Source organism: Globicephala melas, chromosome 7, assembly GCF_963455315.2.
Source record: "Globicephala melas chromosome 7, mGloMel1.2, whole genome shotgun sequence".
NCBI lineage: Eukaryota > Metazoa > Chordata > Mammalia > Artiodactyla > Delphinidae > Globicephala > Globicephala melas.
In genome coordinates, this window is record NC_083320.1 from 18,141,764 (window position 1) to 18,156,563 (window position 14,800).

At 62.3% G+C, this 14,800-nt stretch overlaps 1 protein-coding gene across 2 annotated transcripts; it reads right to left on the reverse strand.

The window, feature by feature from the left end:
- Window positions 1-470: 470 nt before the first annotated feature.
- SLC4A3 (solute carrier family 4 member 3) lies at window positions 471-14,557 on the reverse strand. Of its 2 annotated transcripts, none has more exons than XM_060301788.1 (23): window positions 14,432-14,557; window positions 13,738-13,879; window positions 13,242-13,407; window positions 12,354-12,631; window positions 12,081-12,196; window positions 11,474-11,673; window positions 9,713-9,861; window positions 9,382-9,562; window positions 8,767-8,902; window positions 8,303-8,486; window positions 7,790-7,889; window positions 7,156-7,340; window positions 6,256-6,481; window positions 5,829-6,047; window positions 5,372-5,520; window positions 4,995-5,189; window positions 4,350-4,568; window positions 3,902-3,991; window positions 3,210-3,376; window positions 2,265-2,518; window positions 1,773-1,942; window positions 1,443-1,616; window positions 471-805 (listed from the first exon to the last, which is right to left on the reverse strand). In XM_060301788.1, exons 2-23 carry the CDS (start codon window positions 13,786-13,788, stop codon window positions 728-730), a joined length of 3,687 nt encoding a protein of 1,228 aa, XP_060157771.1. In that variant the 5' UTR covers window positions 13,789-13,879; window positions 14,432-14,557; the 3' UTR covers window positions 471-727. The 2 variants fall into 2 exon arrangements, with proteins under 2 accessions (XP_060157771.1, XP_030694369.2); XM_030838509.2 differs by lacking the exon at window positions 14,432-14,557 and adding an exon at window positions 14,038-14,194.
- Between the last annotated feature and the right edge of the window lie 243 nt (window positions 14,558-14,800).

A 14,800-nucleotide genomic window follows, 5' to 3' on the forward strand; every position in this document is an offset into this window, starting at 1 on the left:
GTCCAGGGACCCCAAAGCCAGCACGACCCTGGCGTCTAGGGGATTGGGCAGCTCCTGTCCCTGCCCTTTGGACTGCCAAGGATCAGGAAAAGAAAATAAACATTTTCCATTCCCCTCTGTAGCCCCACAGCCATTGGGACGCTCTGATTTCCCTAGTGGCTAAAGCAGAGCAACCTCCTCCCCCTCCCATCCCCCAACCTCCCCCTTCTAAGCAGGGGCTGGATTAACAGCGTGTGACCTTGAGCCAGACCTTGAGCCTCCAGCTCCTCAACTGTACTTGGGGGGGGGGGTCGAGGGGGTGCTGATAAGATCCAGCTCTGACCTTCTGTGGTCTTGATTCTCTCCCTTTCCTCCAAGAATTCTGTCCTTGCCTCAAAACTCTCCCTGATTTGGACGACCCTGAAAATAGAATTCTTCCAATTCCAGATGGATAAGTATGACCCGAGAAACCAGAGATGGAACCAAGAAAGTGAGGCAGACACAAGACAAGGAGTGTGGTTATAATGAGCTCAAAGCCTGTGCCGGTCTGGTCTGTGAAAGGGCCTGGGTGAGACGAGGTCAGTGCCCAGGGCAGAGTCAGGGGGCCACTCTAGTCGTGGCATCAGTAGTGGTTCCAGGCACATCTCTGGGTCATGACGAGCCCGCTGGCCCTAGGGCTGGGCTCTGACTGGGGCCTGGTGTCAATCACTAAGGTGTCGGGGTCTCCAAGGGGCACCATGGTGGAGGATCACACGGGCATGTGCAGTTCGTTGTACTCATCCTGGCCGTCCTCATCAAAGTTTGGTTCAGCATCTTCAGAGTCCAGCTGCAAAAGGGAGCAGAAGGTTGGGAGAGGCCGGGAAGCGGACTCACCGCCTCCCGCTCCCCAGCTCCTCCTTGGGCCGGCAGCCCTCACTGCCCCTAGACCTCTCCAAGCCTCACTGTCTACAGGGACTGTGGCCCCAGGTTGAAGCACTTCCCTCTGGCCAAAACCTTGAGGTCACCCCCCAGCGATACCTCCTAATAATAATAATGATGATAGCAGCTACCACACAGAAGCACTTTCCTGGGGCTCTGAGCTCCTGTGGTACCTTTGTACACCGTGCGTGGGCGGAGGATTTTCAAAAAGATGTCCCTTCCTCTAGCTGACAAAAACAGGGTTCAGAATGGATCTCAGCACCACCCCACGCCCGCTCATCCCTCAGCTGTGTGCCTTTGTTCAGGACACAGCTGTCTACAGCAGCCCTGTGCCTCTCTCACACCAAGGCACCGTTCTCATTGCTTTACCTGGAACTGTGTTTAATCCTCACCACGATCCTATAAGGGAGAATCTATTAGTAGCCCCGTCATACAGATGAAAATGAGATTTCGGAACGTTAGGTAATTTGTCTGTGGTCACACAACAGCAAAGACTGGCACCCAGGGCCCGAGCCCCTAAGACTGCCCCAAGCGCCTTCCCTTACCGCCTGTAGCTCCCTGTCCTGGAAGAGCCGGGGCAGGAGGCAACGCCTCAGGGGCACCGTGAGCAGCAGCAGGAAGGGAAAGGCGAGCGAGGCCGCCGTGGACTTGACCACCCAGAGCAGCGCGATGCAGCCCAGCTGGATGCACGTGAACAGGTGCATCCGCCAGGTCTTCACCTGGGGAACAGGCGTCAGGTCTCACCACATCTCTAGGAACTCGGGTCCCCAGGTCCCAGCTTATCCTTCAGAGTCCATCTCCAGCCCAGAGATCCCTCGGCCCTCCCGCCGCTCCCCATCACCCCATCGCCCCACCTCTGTGCCTCCTGGCCCTACCTTGGTCACATAGGGCTGTTCGGGATGGTGTTTTGCTGGCATGAGTATGAGCAACAGACGCTGGGACAGCTGGATGCCAGACAGCGATGTGACCCCCATGTACAGGAAAATCCCAAAGAGCACAGCCAGTGGGATCCGGCGCAGCACAGCCCCCATGACAATGGACAGGCCTGGAGGAGGTGACACACACCTACGTGACCCCTCAGGCAGCCCCCGTGAGGATGGAAGGGCCTGGTGGGGAGGAGATGAGCCGGGCCTCATCACTGTGACCAAGAGAAGATGCAACAGGACAGAGAGCCAAGAAAGGGCTCAAGCAAAAAGGCACATGGAGTGTCAAGAAGCAGGTCTGGGGGTCAGAGCAGGGGCTAGTCACGATGCGTTTGGAAACTCAGAAGGGATCTGGGTCAAGCCTGGGATGGAGAAAAGATTTAAGGTCCAAGAACGCAAGTCTGGGGGGTGGGGACCGGGGCCGTGCAAGGTGGGCGCTCTCACCCACGAGGCTGGCGATGAGCACTCCAGTGACCCGCTGCTCCCGCACCTCCTGGATCTGGGGCTTCTCGCCGGGAGCAATGGCAGTGCGCATAACGGTCAGCGCGTTCACGTGGGTGACCGAGCGGACGGTGGCGGCCGTGAGCCAGGGCAACCCAAACAAGCCACAGAGCCCACCCAGGGAGCCGATGAGAAGCAGGTCCAGGTGGAAGCCGGAGCCTTTGAGCAGCCTCCGCGCCTTCTGGCTGACAATGAGCCTGCGGGGAGAGGATGGGAAGCGGGGGTGAGTCGGGGGCGGGGGGGTGGCCAGCGACAGGGTCAGGCACTCACAGCAGGGACGGTGTAGAGGGGACAGGACATGCAGAGCAGAACTCTCCCAGGACCTGCCCGCTTCCTCTTTCAAGTTCTCAAATTGAAGTTCTCATATTTAAGCAAATCTGAGGCAAATTCCCATACTGTGGATACTTAAAACACCACAAAAGCCAGATGCCAGCTCTCACCACATCATTGTGGTTTAACCAAAATGAGACACATGTGAGCGTCACTGAGAGAAAATGCTGCCAGGGTTTTCTGAGGACTGTCAAGTGCCACCCTGCAAGTGGTGGTGGTAACAGACAGATATCATGTCAAAGCACCACGGGGGGACTTCCCTGGCGGCGCAGTGGTTGAGAGTCCGCCTGCCGATGCAGGGGACGCGGGTTCGTGCCCCGGTCCGGGAGGATCCCACGTGCCGCGGAGCAGCTGGGCCCCTGAGCCATGGCCGCTGAGCCTGCGCGTCCGGAGCCTGTGCTCCGCAACGGGAGAGGCCGCGACAGTAAGAGGCCCGCGTAACCGCAAAAAAAAAAAAAAAAAAAAAAAAAAGCACAACGGGGAAACCACGCCCCAGGCCCACGGACACCCTCTGGCCGCCAATCCCACGGCTCCCCGCCCCGCCCCCAGCCCTCTCACGCGGTGATCTGTGTCTCCATGAAGATCAGGATGAGGACCAGGAGGGCGGGCACGGCGGCTGCCACCATCATCCAGGGCGGGAAAGGACGGGCGCTACCCAGGGGCGGGATGAACCATGTGCGCTTATGGGGGGAGGTCACTGAGAGTCCCGTGGGCACCGTCAGCTTCTGCATGACCAGAAGGAAGACCGGGTTCAGGGCCGCTAGCAACTCCACGTAGCAGCTGCTCCCACCCAGCTCTGTGTCTCCAGTACCAGGACTCCAGGGAATGTGGGTGTGAACAGGTTTGGGGAAAATCAGTTTTGTATCCTCCAAAGTCACTGTTCCTCCAAGGGGTCTGGCAGCGAATGAGGAAATGATATACCTTCTCCCTGAGCCCCGGAGCTGCCAGGAGACCTGCTGCAGGGGCACCTGTCATTCTGCCCCCAGTCCCACACCTGCTCCTCCAGGAGTCCTGACTAAGCGTCACACACAGCCCCAGACTCCCTGGCCGGCCTCCTCAGCTGGACCACACAGCTGCTTCTGAAACCCCCAGCCCACCCACCCCTGTGCAGCCCCAGCACGTAGCCATTCCACTAGGAAAGCTGGGTTCCAGCCCTGACCGGCTGCTGGCGCAATGGGGACATGTTATGGCCTGCCTCTCAAGGCCCTGGGGTGAGAACCAGCTGCCAGAGGGGGTCGGGACTCACTCACCTGTGTGTAGGTGTCTGTAATGGAGTAATCCACCAGGACCATCACCAGAATGGAGATGGGGATGCCGAAGTCCCCGATGATACGGCGAGCCTTGAGAGGGGCCAATGAGGGGAAGGGAGCAAAAGGTGGATGGAGCGGAGGGTCAGGAAACTAACATGGGGGTTTTTTACCCGGACCCCTCTTGGGCCTGAGCAGGAGCCAGGGGTCCCCTGACCTGTCCCTTTAAACCCCACAGGTGCCAGCCCAGCCCAGCCCAGGAGAGCATTCCTCTCCTGATTACACCTCTCTGAGGCTTCAGACAGGGGCAGAGGCTGCACAGACTTGGATGAGGTCTCCCATGACCGGGAGAAGGGGACAGCCCCTCTCTCGAGCGGAGCCTGGCAGAGACAGCAGGAACCGAGGGACACCCACAGGGGGTCCACAGGCCCTACTCCCGCCGGCCACGCACCTTGCCACCCAGGAAGCGGCTGTTTCTGAACTTGCGCAGGAAGAAGGCAATGAGGAAGGTCCCGAGCATGAGGATGAGGGACAGCAGAGCCGTGTTGGGTTGGTTCCTGGGGCCCGGCGGCCCCTCGGTGGGGGGCAGGGCACTCACATTCAGGTCCAGCTCAGAAGCCAGGGCTCCCGCAGGGGGGTAGAATGGCAGCAGTGGGTGCTCCGTGAACACCTGTGTGGGTTACGAGGTTGCCCTAGTGCTCACCTGGGCAGGTGCCTGATTTCATAGCATCAGTACACCTGTGAGGGAGAGGGCTGGCCCCTCCCACACCTGACCGGGCAACATAACACAGGACATGCAGCTCCATCTCACACACAGACGCCCTTCCTCTACATACAGTGACCCAAGGACCCCAGACCCATAGCCCTGACAACGCCCCCTTTCCGTCCCATACCTGTTCAGGTGAATCCTGGACTTCAAACCTCTGGGTTTGACTCCCTGCCCTTCAGCTCAGACGTAGCCCTAGGGCGTCCTCAACCCCCATGCCCACAGCCTACAGAGCCTTCCTCCTCGTCCCTCCTCCCCCCAGGCTCTCCTTTCCAGGGTGCTGCCCAGCCCCCACCTACACCCACCCCCCCAAGACCTCTCAGGGCCCACCTTGTAGAGCTTGTGGAAGGTCTCATAGATGAAAATGAGAGAGATGAGGAAGGCGAAGATCTCCTGGGTGAAGGGTGAGATGTAGCGGACCAGGAAGCTGCCTTCCGCGGCCACCAGGGCAAGAACAAAGACCACCAGCCAGAGGCCAACCCACACCCGGCCTGTGAGGTACTCCAGGCCCTGGGCTCGGCAGAACTGGAGGGCGGGAGAGAGAGGCGGTCACCACAGCCATCTGACCCGGCCCTCGGGGCCCCACGGGACGGGCAGGAGGTGCACCCCGAGGGAGAGGAGGGGGAAAGACCGCAGGGGCCCATGCCCTGGGCCAGGGGCACAGGGTGGAGCAGGTGAGCCCTGGGGAGGGGCAGGGTGGCTGTCACCTTGAAGAAGGCTTCTTCGAAGACGAGCAGTGGCCCCGAGAAGCCGACCACAAGCAGCGGCTGGGCCCCCAGCAGAGAGAAGAGGACACCAAGCACAGCCGTGGACACGATCAGCTCAGACACACCCATCAGTCCTTCTGTCTTCTCCCCTGGGGCGGGCGAGGGTCAGTGGGACGGCCCTGGCCTGGCTCTTTCTACCTGGCCCCTCTTTCTCGTCTAGTTTCCCCTAACCTGGGGACCCAAGAAAAATGGAGCAGCTCCCCAGAGTGGTAGCTAGGGACCCTCACCACTCTCAGCCCTCCTGCCTCTCACCACCAGCCCCCCACTCCGGATCTCCCACCCCTTGCACCCACCCCCTCTCACTTTACTGTCATCCCAGAAGTGACCACTGGAACACCCTGACCCAGCAACCCTGCAGATGACAGTGAGCCCCCTCACCTCTCCTCCCGCCCCTCACCTAGCAGCCCCCCGAAGGTGATGGCGGGACTGAGGGCAGCGAAGTAGATGAAGAGCACGGCAGCCACGCACTGGGAGTGCAGGGCGTCCCGCAGGTCGCTAGGGTAGTGCGGGTACCGGCGCTTCACGTCCCGGACAAGCCCCCCAAACACCGAGCCAGTGCGCAGCAGGGGGTCGTCGTCAGGGGGCACCTCGGAGCCCCCTAAGTCCATCGCCAGCTCTGGGGGAACAAGAGGCTGCTGGAACCTCGTGCTTGGAGCAGGCCCTGGGCCCAATCCTTCCCAGCCTGGGACGCAGTGCAGAGACCTGGGTCAGGGATTGGAAGCTGACGTGCAGGGTTCAAGAGTCGGGATGGGGCTGGGGTCAGAGCCGTGGGAGCCGCGGAGGGGGCATAGGTTCAGGGGGCTCCGGGCCCCAAAGGGTCTGACCTTTCCCAGGGGCCACGTAGCCGCCCTGGGTGGTCATCTCAACTTTGGTCTGCTCCCGCTCCCGCCGCTTCCTGAGCAGCTCGCGCTGGAAGGCAGCCACGGAGCGCAGCAGGTCTCGGCCCTCCACCTCGGACGGGGGGATCACGATGCTGCCGTCCAGGAACTCGCTGATGGCGCTCAGGAGGTCCTGCCTGTCATCCGCCTGATAGGCAGCATCGTGGAATAGCTGGAGGCAGGAAAGCCAGGGACTGAGCCCACAGCCCAGGGAGGCCCTGGGAGGGGGCGCTTCGGGGAGGAGGTGTTGGGCCATCAGAGACCCAGAGGCAAGGTGGACGTTCAGCCACATCCACAGGTCCAGTCCACTTGTCAAAACTCTGGCTCATGTCCCTGCTGGCCGGCAGGCAGCCACGGCCCTGAACACCTCCCAAACCCCCATGACTGCCCGCGCTCTTCCCCTGGGAGCCTCCAGACTTTTCCACAATGCAACAACTGAAGGGATGACGCCTGGCATAGCGTTACCAATCCAATCTCCATCCTCACTGGAGAGTGCCCACATCCTGTTGGTTGGGAAATATTTCGAACATCACCCCTGGCTAGAGGACCCTCCTGTCCAAGTCCAGCTTCCCTTTCGAGTCTCATGTCACATCCAAAGCTTCAGCGTCTGGGCTTCTTCGTTCCGGCATCCACCTCCCTGTCCCCTCCCATAGCCCCAGCCCAAGGCTCCCTTTTCCCCCTCAGCTCACCCCTCCCTCCACCACTCCAGAGCGCTGCCTCCACCCCGAAGGGCCACTAGCACCCCTGTACCCATGGATACCACTGGGGGCAGCGTGTGAGACAGAGAACAAGCAGGGCTCAGGGGAACAGGCCTAGAACGCCCAGCCTGGGGGCTGCCGGACCCACCTTGTCAGACATGAGGGTGGCAATAGAGCGCCCAAGCTCGTGATAGTCAGTGCTGGTGTGGCCGGGCCCCAGCATCACGAAGAGAAAGCGAACCGGCACGGGGACCTCAAGCACAGACTCCAAGAGTACAGCTTCGTTCAGGCGCACAAAGGCTGCCGCTGGCTGCTCCAAGAAAGGCACACAGCCTGGGGGGACAGAAAGGCACAGGGTGCTGGGCAAAGGGGAGCAGTCAAGGCAGGCCCTGGGGGGATATCTGGGGCCATGTTGTACAGTTGAGCAGGTTGTGTACTGCACAAAGAAACCCCAATCTAAAGAAGCCCTATTTGCTTGTATGTCTGTACATTTATTACAATTTACCAGCAGACGGAAATCAAGGGTATTGAGGAAGGGGTGCTTTTTCCTAATTCTCACAACGGTGTTATATGGACTAGAAGCAATCCAAGATAGCAGAAAACTGGATGGGAAGCAGGCAGAGGATTAGGGAAGATGGGTTGAGAGAAAAACCAGGGGCAAGGTGGGGGCCTGGTTGGGGATGGACGAGGCAGCCTGCAGGCCAGAGCTCAAGACAAGCAGACCATGGTGGGGGCATCCACGCCCTGTAGCCCACATGCCCCCAGGGCCCAGCCCTCCTTACCCACGAGCACAACAGTAGCCTCAGCATCTTCAGGGATCTTCTCCAGCAGCTTCAGGCTTTTCCCCCGGTGACCATCTCCCCCAGGCATGTGGAGGGGCTTCTGAGGACGCAGAACTGGAATAGGGCTGGGACCCAGACCGGAGGCCATGGCAGGCCCTCCCATCCCTTGTTCCAGGCCTGGACTCTGCCCACCAACCCCTGGATCTGGGCCCTGCTTTCTCCATCCCCAGCCAGGGTGGAGACTATTGGTGAAGTGCCCCACAGCAGGATCTGGACCCTCCTCCATCTCAGCCTTACCTTGTTTAAATGGCTCCCCTGGGTCTGCCCCGTCATCCCCTTTAAAATTTCTGTTTCTCCAGGGCAGGGGTCCCTCCTGAATGTATGTCCCCCACATCCCTAGTATGGTGCCCGGCAACCAACCTTCCTGACCCACTCAATGAAGCCATCCGTGGCCTCCACTGAAACTGGAAGCCCTCCTCATCCCCCAGCCCAGGTCAGAGCAAGGTGACTGACCTCCTTGGCCTCAGGGTCATGAGGCCAGAGTGGGGCTGGCTCCCCCAGGTCATCAGCCACGGTAGGCACTGCACCATCGGGGCCATGGCTGGGGGTTGGGTGATGATTCCCTAGGACCGAGTTCACGCTGGAACTGGACGCATTTCGGGGAAAGAAGCCACTGTCCTTGTCATCATTGGGATGGCTGGGGAGAGGGCAGAGGGGGCAAGGCAGGTTAGGAAGACAGCCCCTTGGTGGCCTGAGGTCATGAGGAAATGAGAAACGGAGGGTCAGGGCCTCCATCCTTTTTGCCTCAATGTAAGAAGGAACTTTCTAACGGTTGGTACTGTCCAAAGATAAAGAAGGAATGAGCTCCCCATCATTTGGGGTATTCAAGCAGAGGCTCGAGAGCCACTCAGTAGAGTCTGTGCTCCTGGAAGGCAGCTGAACCTGAAGGCGCCCTCCCAGGCGCCCCACCCTGGCACCTGTGTTTCAGCAGCAGGGTGCGAAGGACACTGGCCCTGTCCTCCGGCCGGATCTGGTCAGACACAATCATGGTCTCCACCACGAGGTGTGCGATGCCTGGCAGAGTGGTCTGCTCCAGGTCCAGGAGGGCAGCTCCTGGGGGCACAGTCAGGGGAGGGAGCACGGTCCCGTCAGGTAGAAAAAAACCACCCCCCAGCGGCTTGCTCCCCAAGGGCAGGCAGACATGCTGGGTGAGCCAAGCATCTGATGTGCCCAGGTGCATACACAGCTCCATGTGGCCACAGCCCAGCCCGAGAGGGATGCAAAAAGAGAGCACGGGGTGAGGGCACAGCCCCTCCTTGCCCAGAGAGGGGGTCATCTGTTGATTTACTGCATGTGGACAGATACCTACTGTGCCCCAGGTACAGTGCTAGGTACCTGGGCACAGTCCCACCCCTCAGAGCTTATGGCTGTGCAGGCAGCTGGACCCCATGTCCCCAAAGTGGCAGCCAGACCTCACCTGGCCCCAGGGCTCCAGGGAGCAGTCCCTGGAGCTGGGCAGCCCAGCACAGGCCGAGCTCTGTGGTTTGTGAAGAGGGCCTGCAGCTCTCGGGACAGGCCTGCAGGGCCCCTACCGTGGGCGATGGTCCTCCGGAGCTCCAGCAGGCTGCGGAAGGAGAGCGAGGCCACGTGCGGCTTCCCCCAGCGCTCCGTCTCTTCCTCCACGTCCTCTTCAAACTTGATCCAGCGAGCCGTCTCCCGCCAGTGGGGCTCCTGGCTGCGGTCCAGCATCAGCTCATTCAGCTCCACAAACACCTGGGGTGGGCGCCAAGGGTGAAGGCCTGGGAGCCGCCAGGTGGGACCGGCTGTCCTGGGGACATGGCGATGGGCCAGGCAGGGAGGGAGGGAGAAGGGGGGAGGAGAGGCGAGAAGAATCCAAAGGCCCACTTCCTCGGGGCCCGGTACCTCATGAGGCCTCCGGTCCAGCTGCTGCTTCTTCTTCTTCCTGCGCAGGATGGGGGCCAGGCCACTGGGGCTGCCCCTCCCGCCCTGCGTCCGAGACGGCTTCTTTACCAGGTGCCGGCGCACGCCAGGGTTGTCCTCCAGCCGGTGACCTGCGGAGAAGATGGGCTTGGCGGTCCCAGGGTTCCAGCTCAGGGCCTCGGGGTCATTGCCAGCCCCTCCAGCTCTGCCCAGCCATTCTACTCGGGGGGGGGGGTGCCACAGTCACCCAGGGACCATGCCGACAAAACCATATCGTCCAGCTGGGCCATTTCATACATAAGGAGACTGAGGCCCAGAGAGGGGAAAGGACTAGTCCAAAGTCACACAGGGAGACTGGCTAAGCCACAGTAAAAAGGCAGACTCCCAACTCAGTCCACAGCCCCGGTCACGGCCACTGCCTCTTACTCGGCAGTGCCAGGACCCACATTAAGTCACCAGGCCCCGCGCCCTCGGCACCTTCCCTGTGCCCCTCGGCACCCATGTGTACTCCCCCATGGGTACACATCCAGATGGACTCAGGCAGAGCTTCTCTCCCTTCCTTCCCATCTGCCCCTTCCAGGCCCACAGCTGGGGGAAGGCCAGCAGCCCAGTTACTCACAAGCTGGTCCGCCCACCATGGGGCTCAGCTGGCCCCTGATGGATTCCCACAGGTCATAGTCCTCAAGGTCCAGCACAAACATCTCTAAGTCCTCTGAGGCCAGCGAGTCTCGAGGGCTGGGGGCTGGAGCCCTCTGAGGGCTCTGACCCTCAGCGTCCCCGGGCCCAGGGCTCAGTGCCCTGTTGGGCTCTGTGACCTCCTCCAGCGGGCTCATCATTCCCCAGATGGCCAAGGCCTCAGCCCCTGTTCCTTCCTAGAGCCCCGGCTCTCCTGAGAGGCAGGAGCCTGGACAGCAGTGGTCTTGGTCCAACCAGAGCTTGAAGATGGCCGGGCCTCCTGACCCCGACTCCCCAGGTCCGCAGGCCTGCTCCCTGCTGCTTCCAGCCTGCACCCTAGGTCTGTAAACACGCCCTCCCCCTGACCACCCCCCATCCCACCGCTGCTGCCACCGCCGCTGCTGCTGCTGCTGCCATCGGATTGTTCCTGTCCCTGTCCTCAGGCCCTGGCAACTTTCCATGACGTATTGCACTCAGAGCCCTCCCCCCTCCCACCCCACCCCTGCACACACTGTGGTTCCAAGGGGGAGGAGGGCGGGGTCGGTGATGCCCCTGGCTGGGCACAGAGCCCCATGGGTGCGGACAGGTGGCACAGAAACCAGGGCACTGATAAGACGGAAGGAACGTGCCGAGATCACAGCCAGGCCCGGCCGAGGGTGGTGTGATGGGAGTAGGAGGCTCCTGACACAGGGAGAGGCAGGGCCTGGTGGAGTGGCTGGGACTCAGGGCCCTGGTTCCAAGCGGGTAAAAAGAGTTTGCCCCGAGAAGAGGAGCGTCGGAGGAGGGGGGGTACAATGATGTCTCCAAACGTCGTGTGGAAAAAGGGCTGCCTTATTCCAGGGGTGACTCAGAGGACACAACCAGGACGGAAGGGCAAAGGCATCATGAGGGGAAGTCTCAGCTCTGGCACCCGAGGCATGGCTTGGTTAGGTAGTGAGTTCCCCATCACTGGCCACATTCCAGCAGACAGGGATACCGCAGAGGAGCTCAGCCCTGGGTGGGGGAGAACACAGAGCCTCTCCAAGGTCCCTCACAGGCTGGGCACCCCTGGAAGTGGGTGTCACTCACTCTTCATGTCGTCCAGGTCCGCGGAGCCCAGCATCTGGGCCTCCGCCTCATCAGTGGGCACCTGCTGCTCCGGGCCACCCGGGCTGCCCAGGGCACTGCCTGGACATAGCCGTTCCCGCAGGTCATAGCTGGCTGACGGGCTCCGTGGCCGACTCTTCTCTCCGGCGACTCGGGAGACCCGGGCCCGGGGACTAGGGGAGCTGAGGAGGCAACACGGCAGCCTTGAAACTGGCAGGGACCCTCGGTGGAGGTGGGCCAGGAGAGGGGGTTCCTCTGCCCTCCCCCAGCTTGGGGCAGGGCCTGGAGAGGCCCCCTGGGGACTACACACAGGCTCCTCCTGAGCAGAGAAAAGCTTACCTCCACCTTCCTGCCCCCGTTGCACTGGTCCCCAGTTCCTCTTTGTCCCCATCCTCCTTTTCACCCAGACACCCTCTCTCTCCTGGAGGACTCTCCCTGCCCGCCCTCTGGTGCTCTCCTCCTTGCCAATCATGCAGAGAAGGGGCACGCCCTCCCCGGCTCCTCCGCCCCGCCTCCTTTCCTCCTAGCTTCTCCACTGGGGTCAGGAAGGAGCCTGGGACCTGCTCTCGGCTGGGCTGGAGGCCAGTACCTGACCGAGTGCTGGGGGCTCTTGTCGGAGCGCGGGCCCACCGCGGGCAGGGGCTTGGTGAAGGCGGCCCTCCCCGAGAGGCCGGGACTGTCGTCCTCGTCACTTCCAATGGAGAACTGTGGATAAACCCCGTGTGACCTGGGTCCCTGCCCTGACTCAGCCCCAATACCCCACTCAGCCCCGCCTCCCCCAACCCTGCCGGGCCTCCCCTCCCCCCTCCAGGCCTCCCCTCCTCTCCCTGAGCAGCCAGCCCTCCCTGGGGACAGACCTTACCTTTGCTTTGGGTGGGGACCCTGCGGGTGGAGGTTCTACAGGCTCTGCCTCAGACTCCCCTTCCTCTTCCTCCTCCTCTTCCTCCTCCTCATCCACTCCGGCTCCCCCCTCCTCCTGGATGGGAGGGGTCCCCTCAGAGGGGGGAGCAGAGGTTCTCTCCTTCTTCCTCTTCCTCCTGGTTTGCCGGGCAGAGGTGGCGGGCAGTCGCCGCAGCTTGTGGGGTGGAGGCAGGCGCACCGAGAGCGGGTGGTGGGTGTGGTGGGATGTGTGCCGGTGAACTGAGGGTGCAGGAGAGCTGGTTGGGGCCCCCACAGCAGAAGGGGGCCCCTCACCACCCTAGGGACGCATGCCTTATTCTAGCTCAAGGCCTCAAACAAGGGCACCCTAGTCCTTCCTCCAGAGTCAGGCTCCCCCCAACACCTGTACCCATAGCCTGTCATTGGGAAGGCCTGGTAGAGTTGGGGGGATGGAGTGATGGAGAGGGGAGGTTGTGACAGGGAGGATGCGGGGATGAGAGGACAGGACACAGCAAGGAAGGGAAAGGTAGAGTCAGCAGAGCTAAGGAGGGGAGGAGAGGTGGCAGAGAGACGAGAGCAGGGCCAGAGGTATGACAGAGCCTTGAGGAAGATGAAGGTCACCAAGGGAGGCCTCAGGCCCATCTCCCTACATCTCCCCTGTGTCTGGGGCTCAGCTCCCCTAGCAGGCAGACAGGTGATGGGTAAGTGAGGCAGGATGACTTAACATGGCATGGTGGCCCAGCACAGCATCCAGCACAGCATCCAGCATAAGATGACACCGGGTGACCAAGCCAGTGGTGAGCACGGTGATGGTGGCAATGAAGGTGATGGCGGTGAGGGCGGCCACACTAGGGGTCCCCAGGCTACCCACACTCAAAGTCCCGCTCGCTGTAGCTGCGGCTGGGCTTCTTGGGGTCCCAGGCCGGGGGCTTGTTGATGAGGTCCCCAAACCTGCTCACAGCCAAGGTCTTGCCCAAGTCATCATCCTCCTCCTCCATGTCTGGACTCAGAGGGGGCTCCTCCAAGGGCACCCGGACCTGCAAACCCAACAGCCTCTTCTAAGGAACCCTGACGCATGAACGCCACACACCCACCCCAACTCCAAGCCCTAGGTGGAGATGGGGGAGACCAGCAGACTCGTCTTCTACTCCCTGTGGCCCAGGCTGGGGTCAACCTCCCAGGCTTCCAGGGCTTGGGAGGAGAGGGGGCAACAGACCCGAGAAATACCAAAAGACCCCCTCTTTCTCCATATCTCCCGCCCAGCTCTATCCCTGGATCTGGGGGTCCCAGGGTCGACCAGAAGACCCCCCTATCCTCCTTGAGGTCCCTCCCCCTCCTCTTCTCCCACCCCCGCGAGCGTCAGTCACCTGGGGTAGGGGGGAGGCGCCCCCGGGCGGCGGAATCACTCCATTGGCCATGTCCGGAGAGGCGGCTTGGGGGGACTTTGACTCACTGAGGGACCCGTGACCCGGGTGAGAAGAGGGCGCTGCGCGGACCTAATGGGGAGCCCTGGGGGAGGAGGGCGGGGTCAGGAGCCTCGCGCGGCCGCTCCCCCCTCCCCCTCCCCGGAGCTGGATCCCCCGCCCGCCCGAGCGCCCATCGAGGCCCCGCCGCGCCCGGGATGCCCCGGGGCCCGGCCCGCCGCTCCCTGCCCCGCCCTGCGGTACCTCGGGGCTCCGGAGCGTGCGGGGCTCGGGCCGACCGCCGCGCCCCATCTCCTTCCCGCGCTCGCCCCGGGGCCTGTCGCTGCGCAGGGCCGGACGGCCTGGGGGCGCCCGCGGCGGCAGCGAGCCTGGCGGGCTGGGCGGACGCAGGCGCCGGAGCCCGCAGCCCGCGGCTCCACCTCCTCTCGCTCGGCTCCGCAGCTCCGCCGCCGCCGCCGCCGCCGGGCCGCACAATGGGAGCGGGCGGGCGGTGACTCACCCCGCCCCGGCCGGCCCGGCCCCCACGCGTGGGCCCCCGCAGGACCCCACCTGCCCCGCAATCCCTTCTCCGGCGCCCCACGCGTTGCCGAAGGCGGGTGCGCCGCCCTCCACTCCCACAATCCCCAGATGCACGCACCACCTTCCTTTTAGCCTCCTCTCCCCGCAAGAGCCGTGGAGGCGACCCCTCCGCAGACGCCAGCCCCTCCAATCTTGGGAACTGAGCACGCAGGCCTACGGGAACACCCACCACCTGTCCCTTCGGTTCCGGTATAGCCTCAGATGCCTGGCTTCTGCCACCAGGCAGCGCCCAACATTTGACCTTGGCAGTTACCTCCCTGGCCTCGGTTTCCTCAACGTAGCCAGAGGGGCCTGGAAACGGGGTGTTCCGAAGTTCCATCCAGCTCTAAGATTCTGCACCTCAGTTTCTACACCCTCCTCCACCCCCCTAGGTCACATCTCCTTTTCCAAGGGCAAAGGTGTTTGGAAGGAACGACTGGATCCCAAT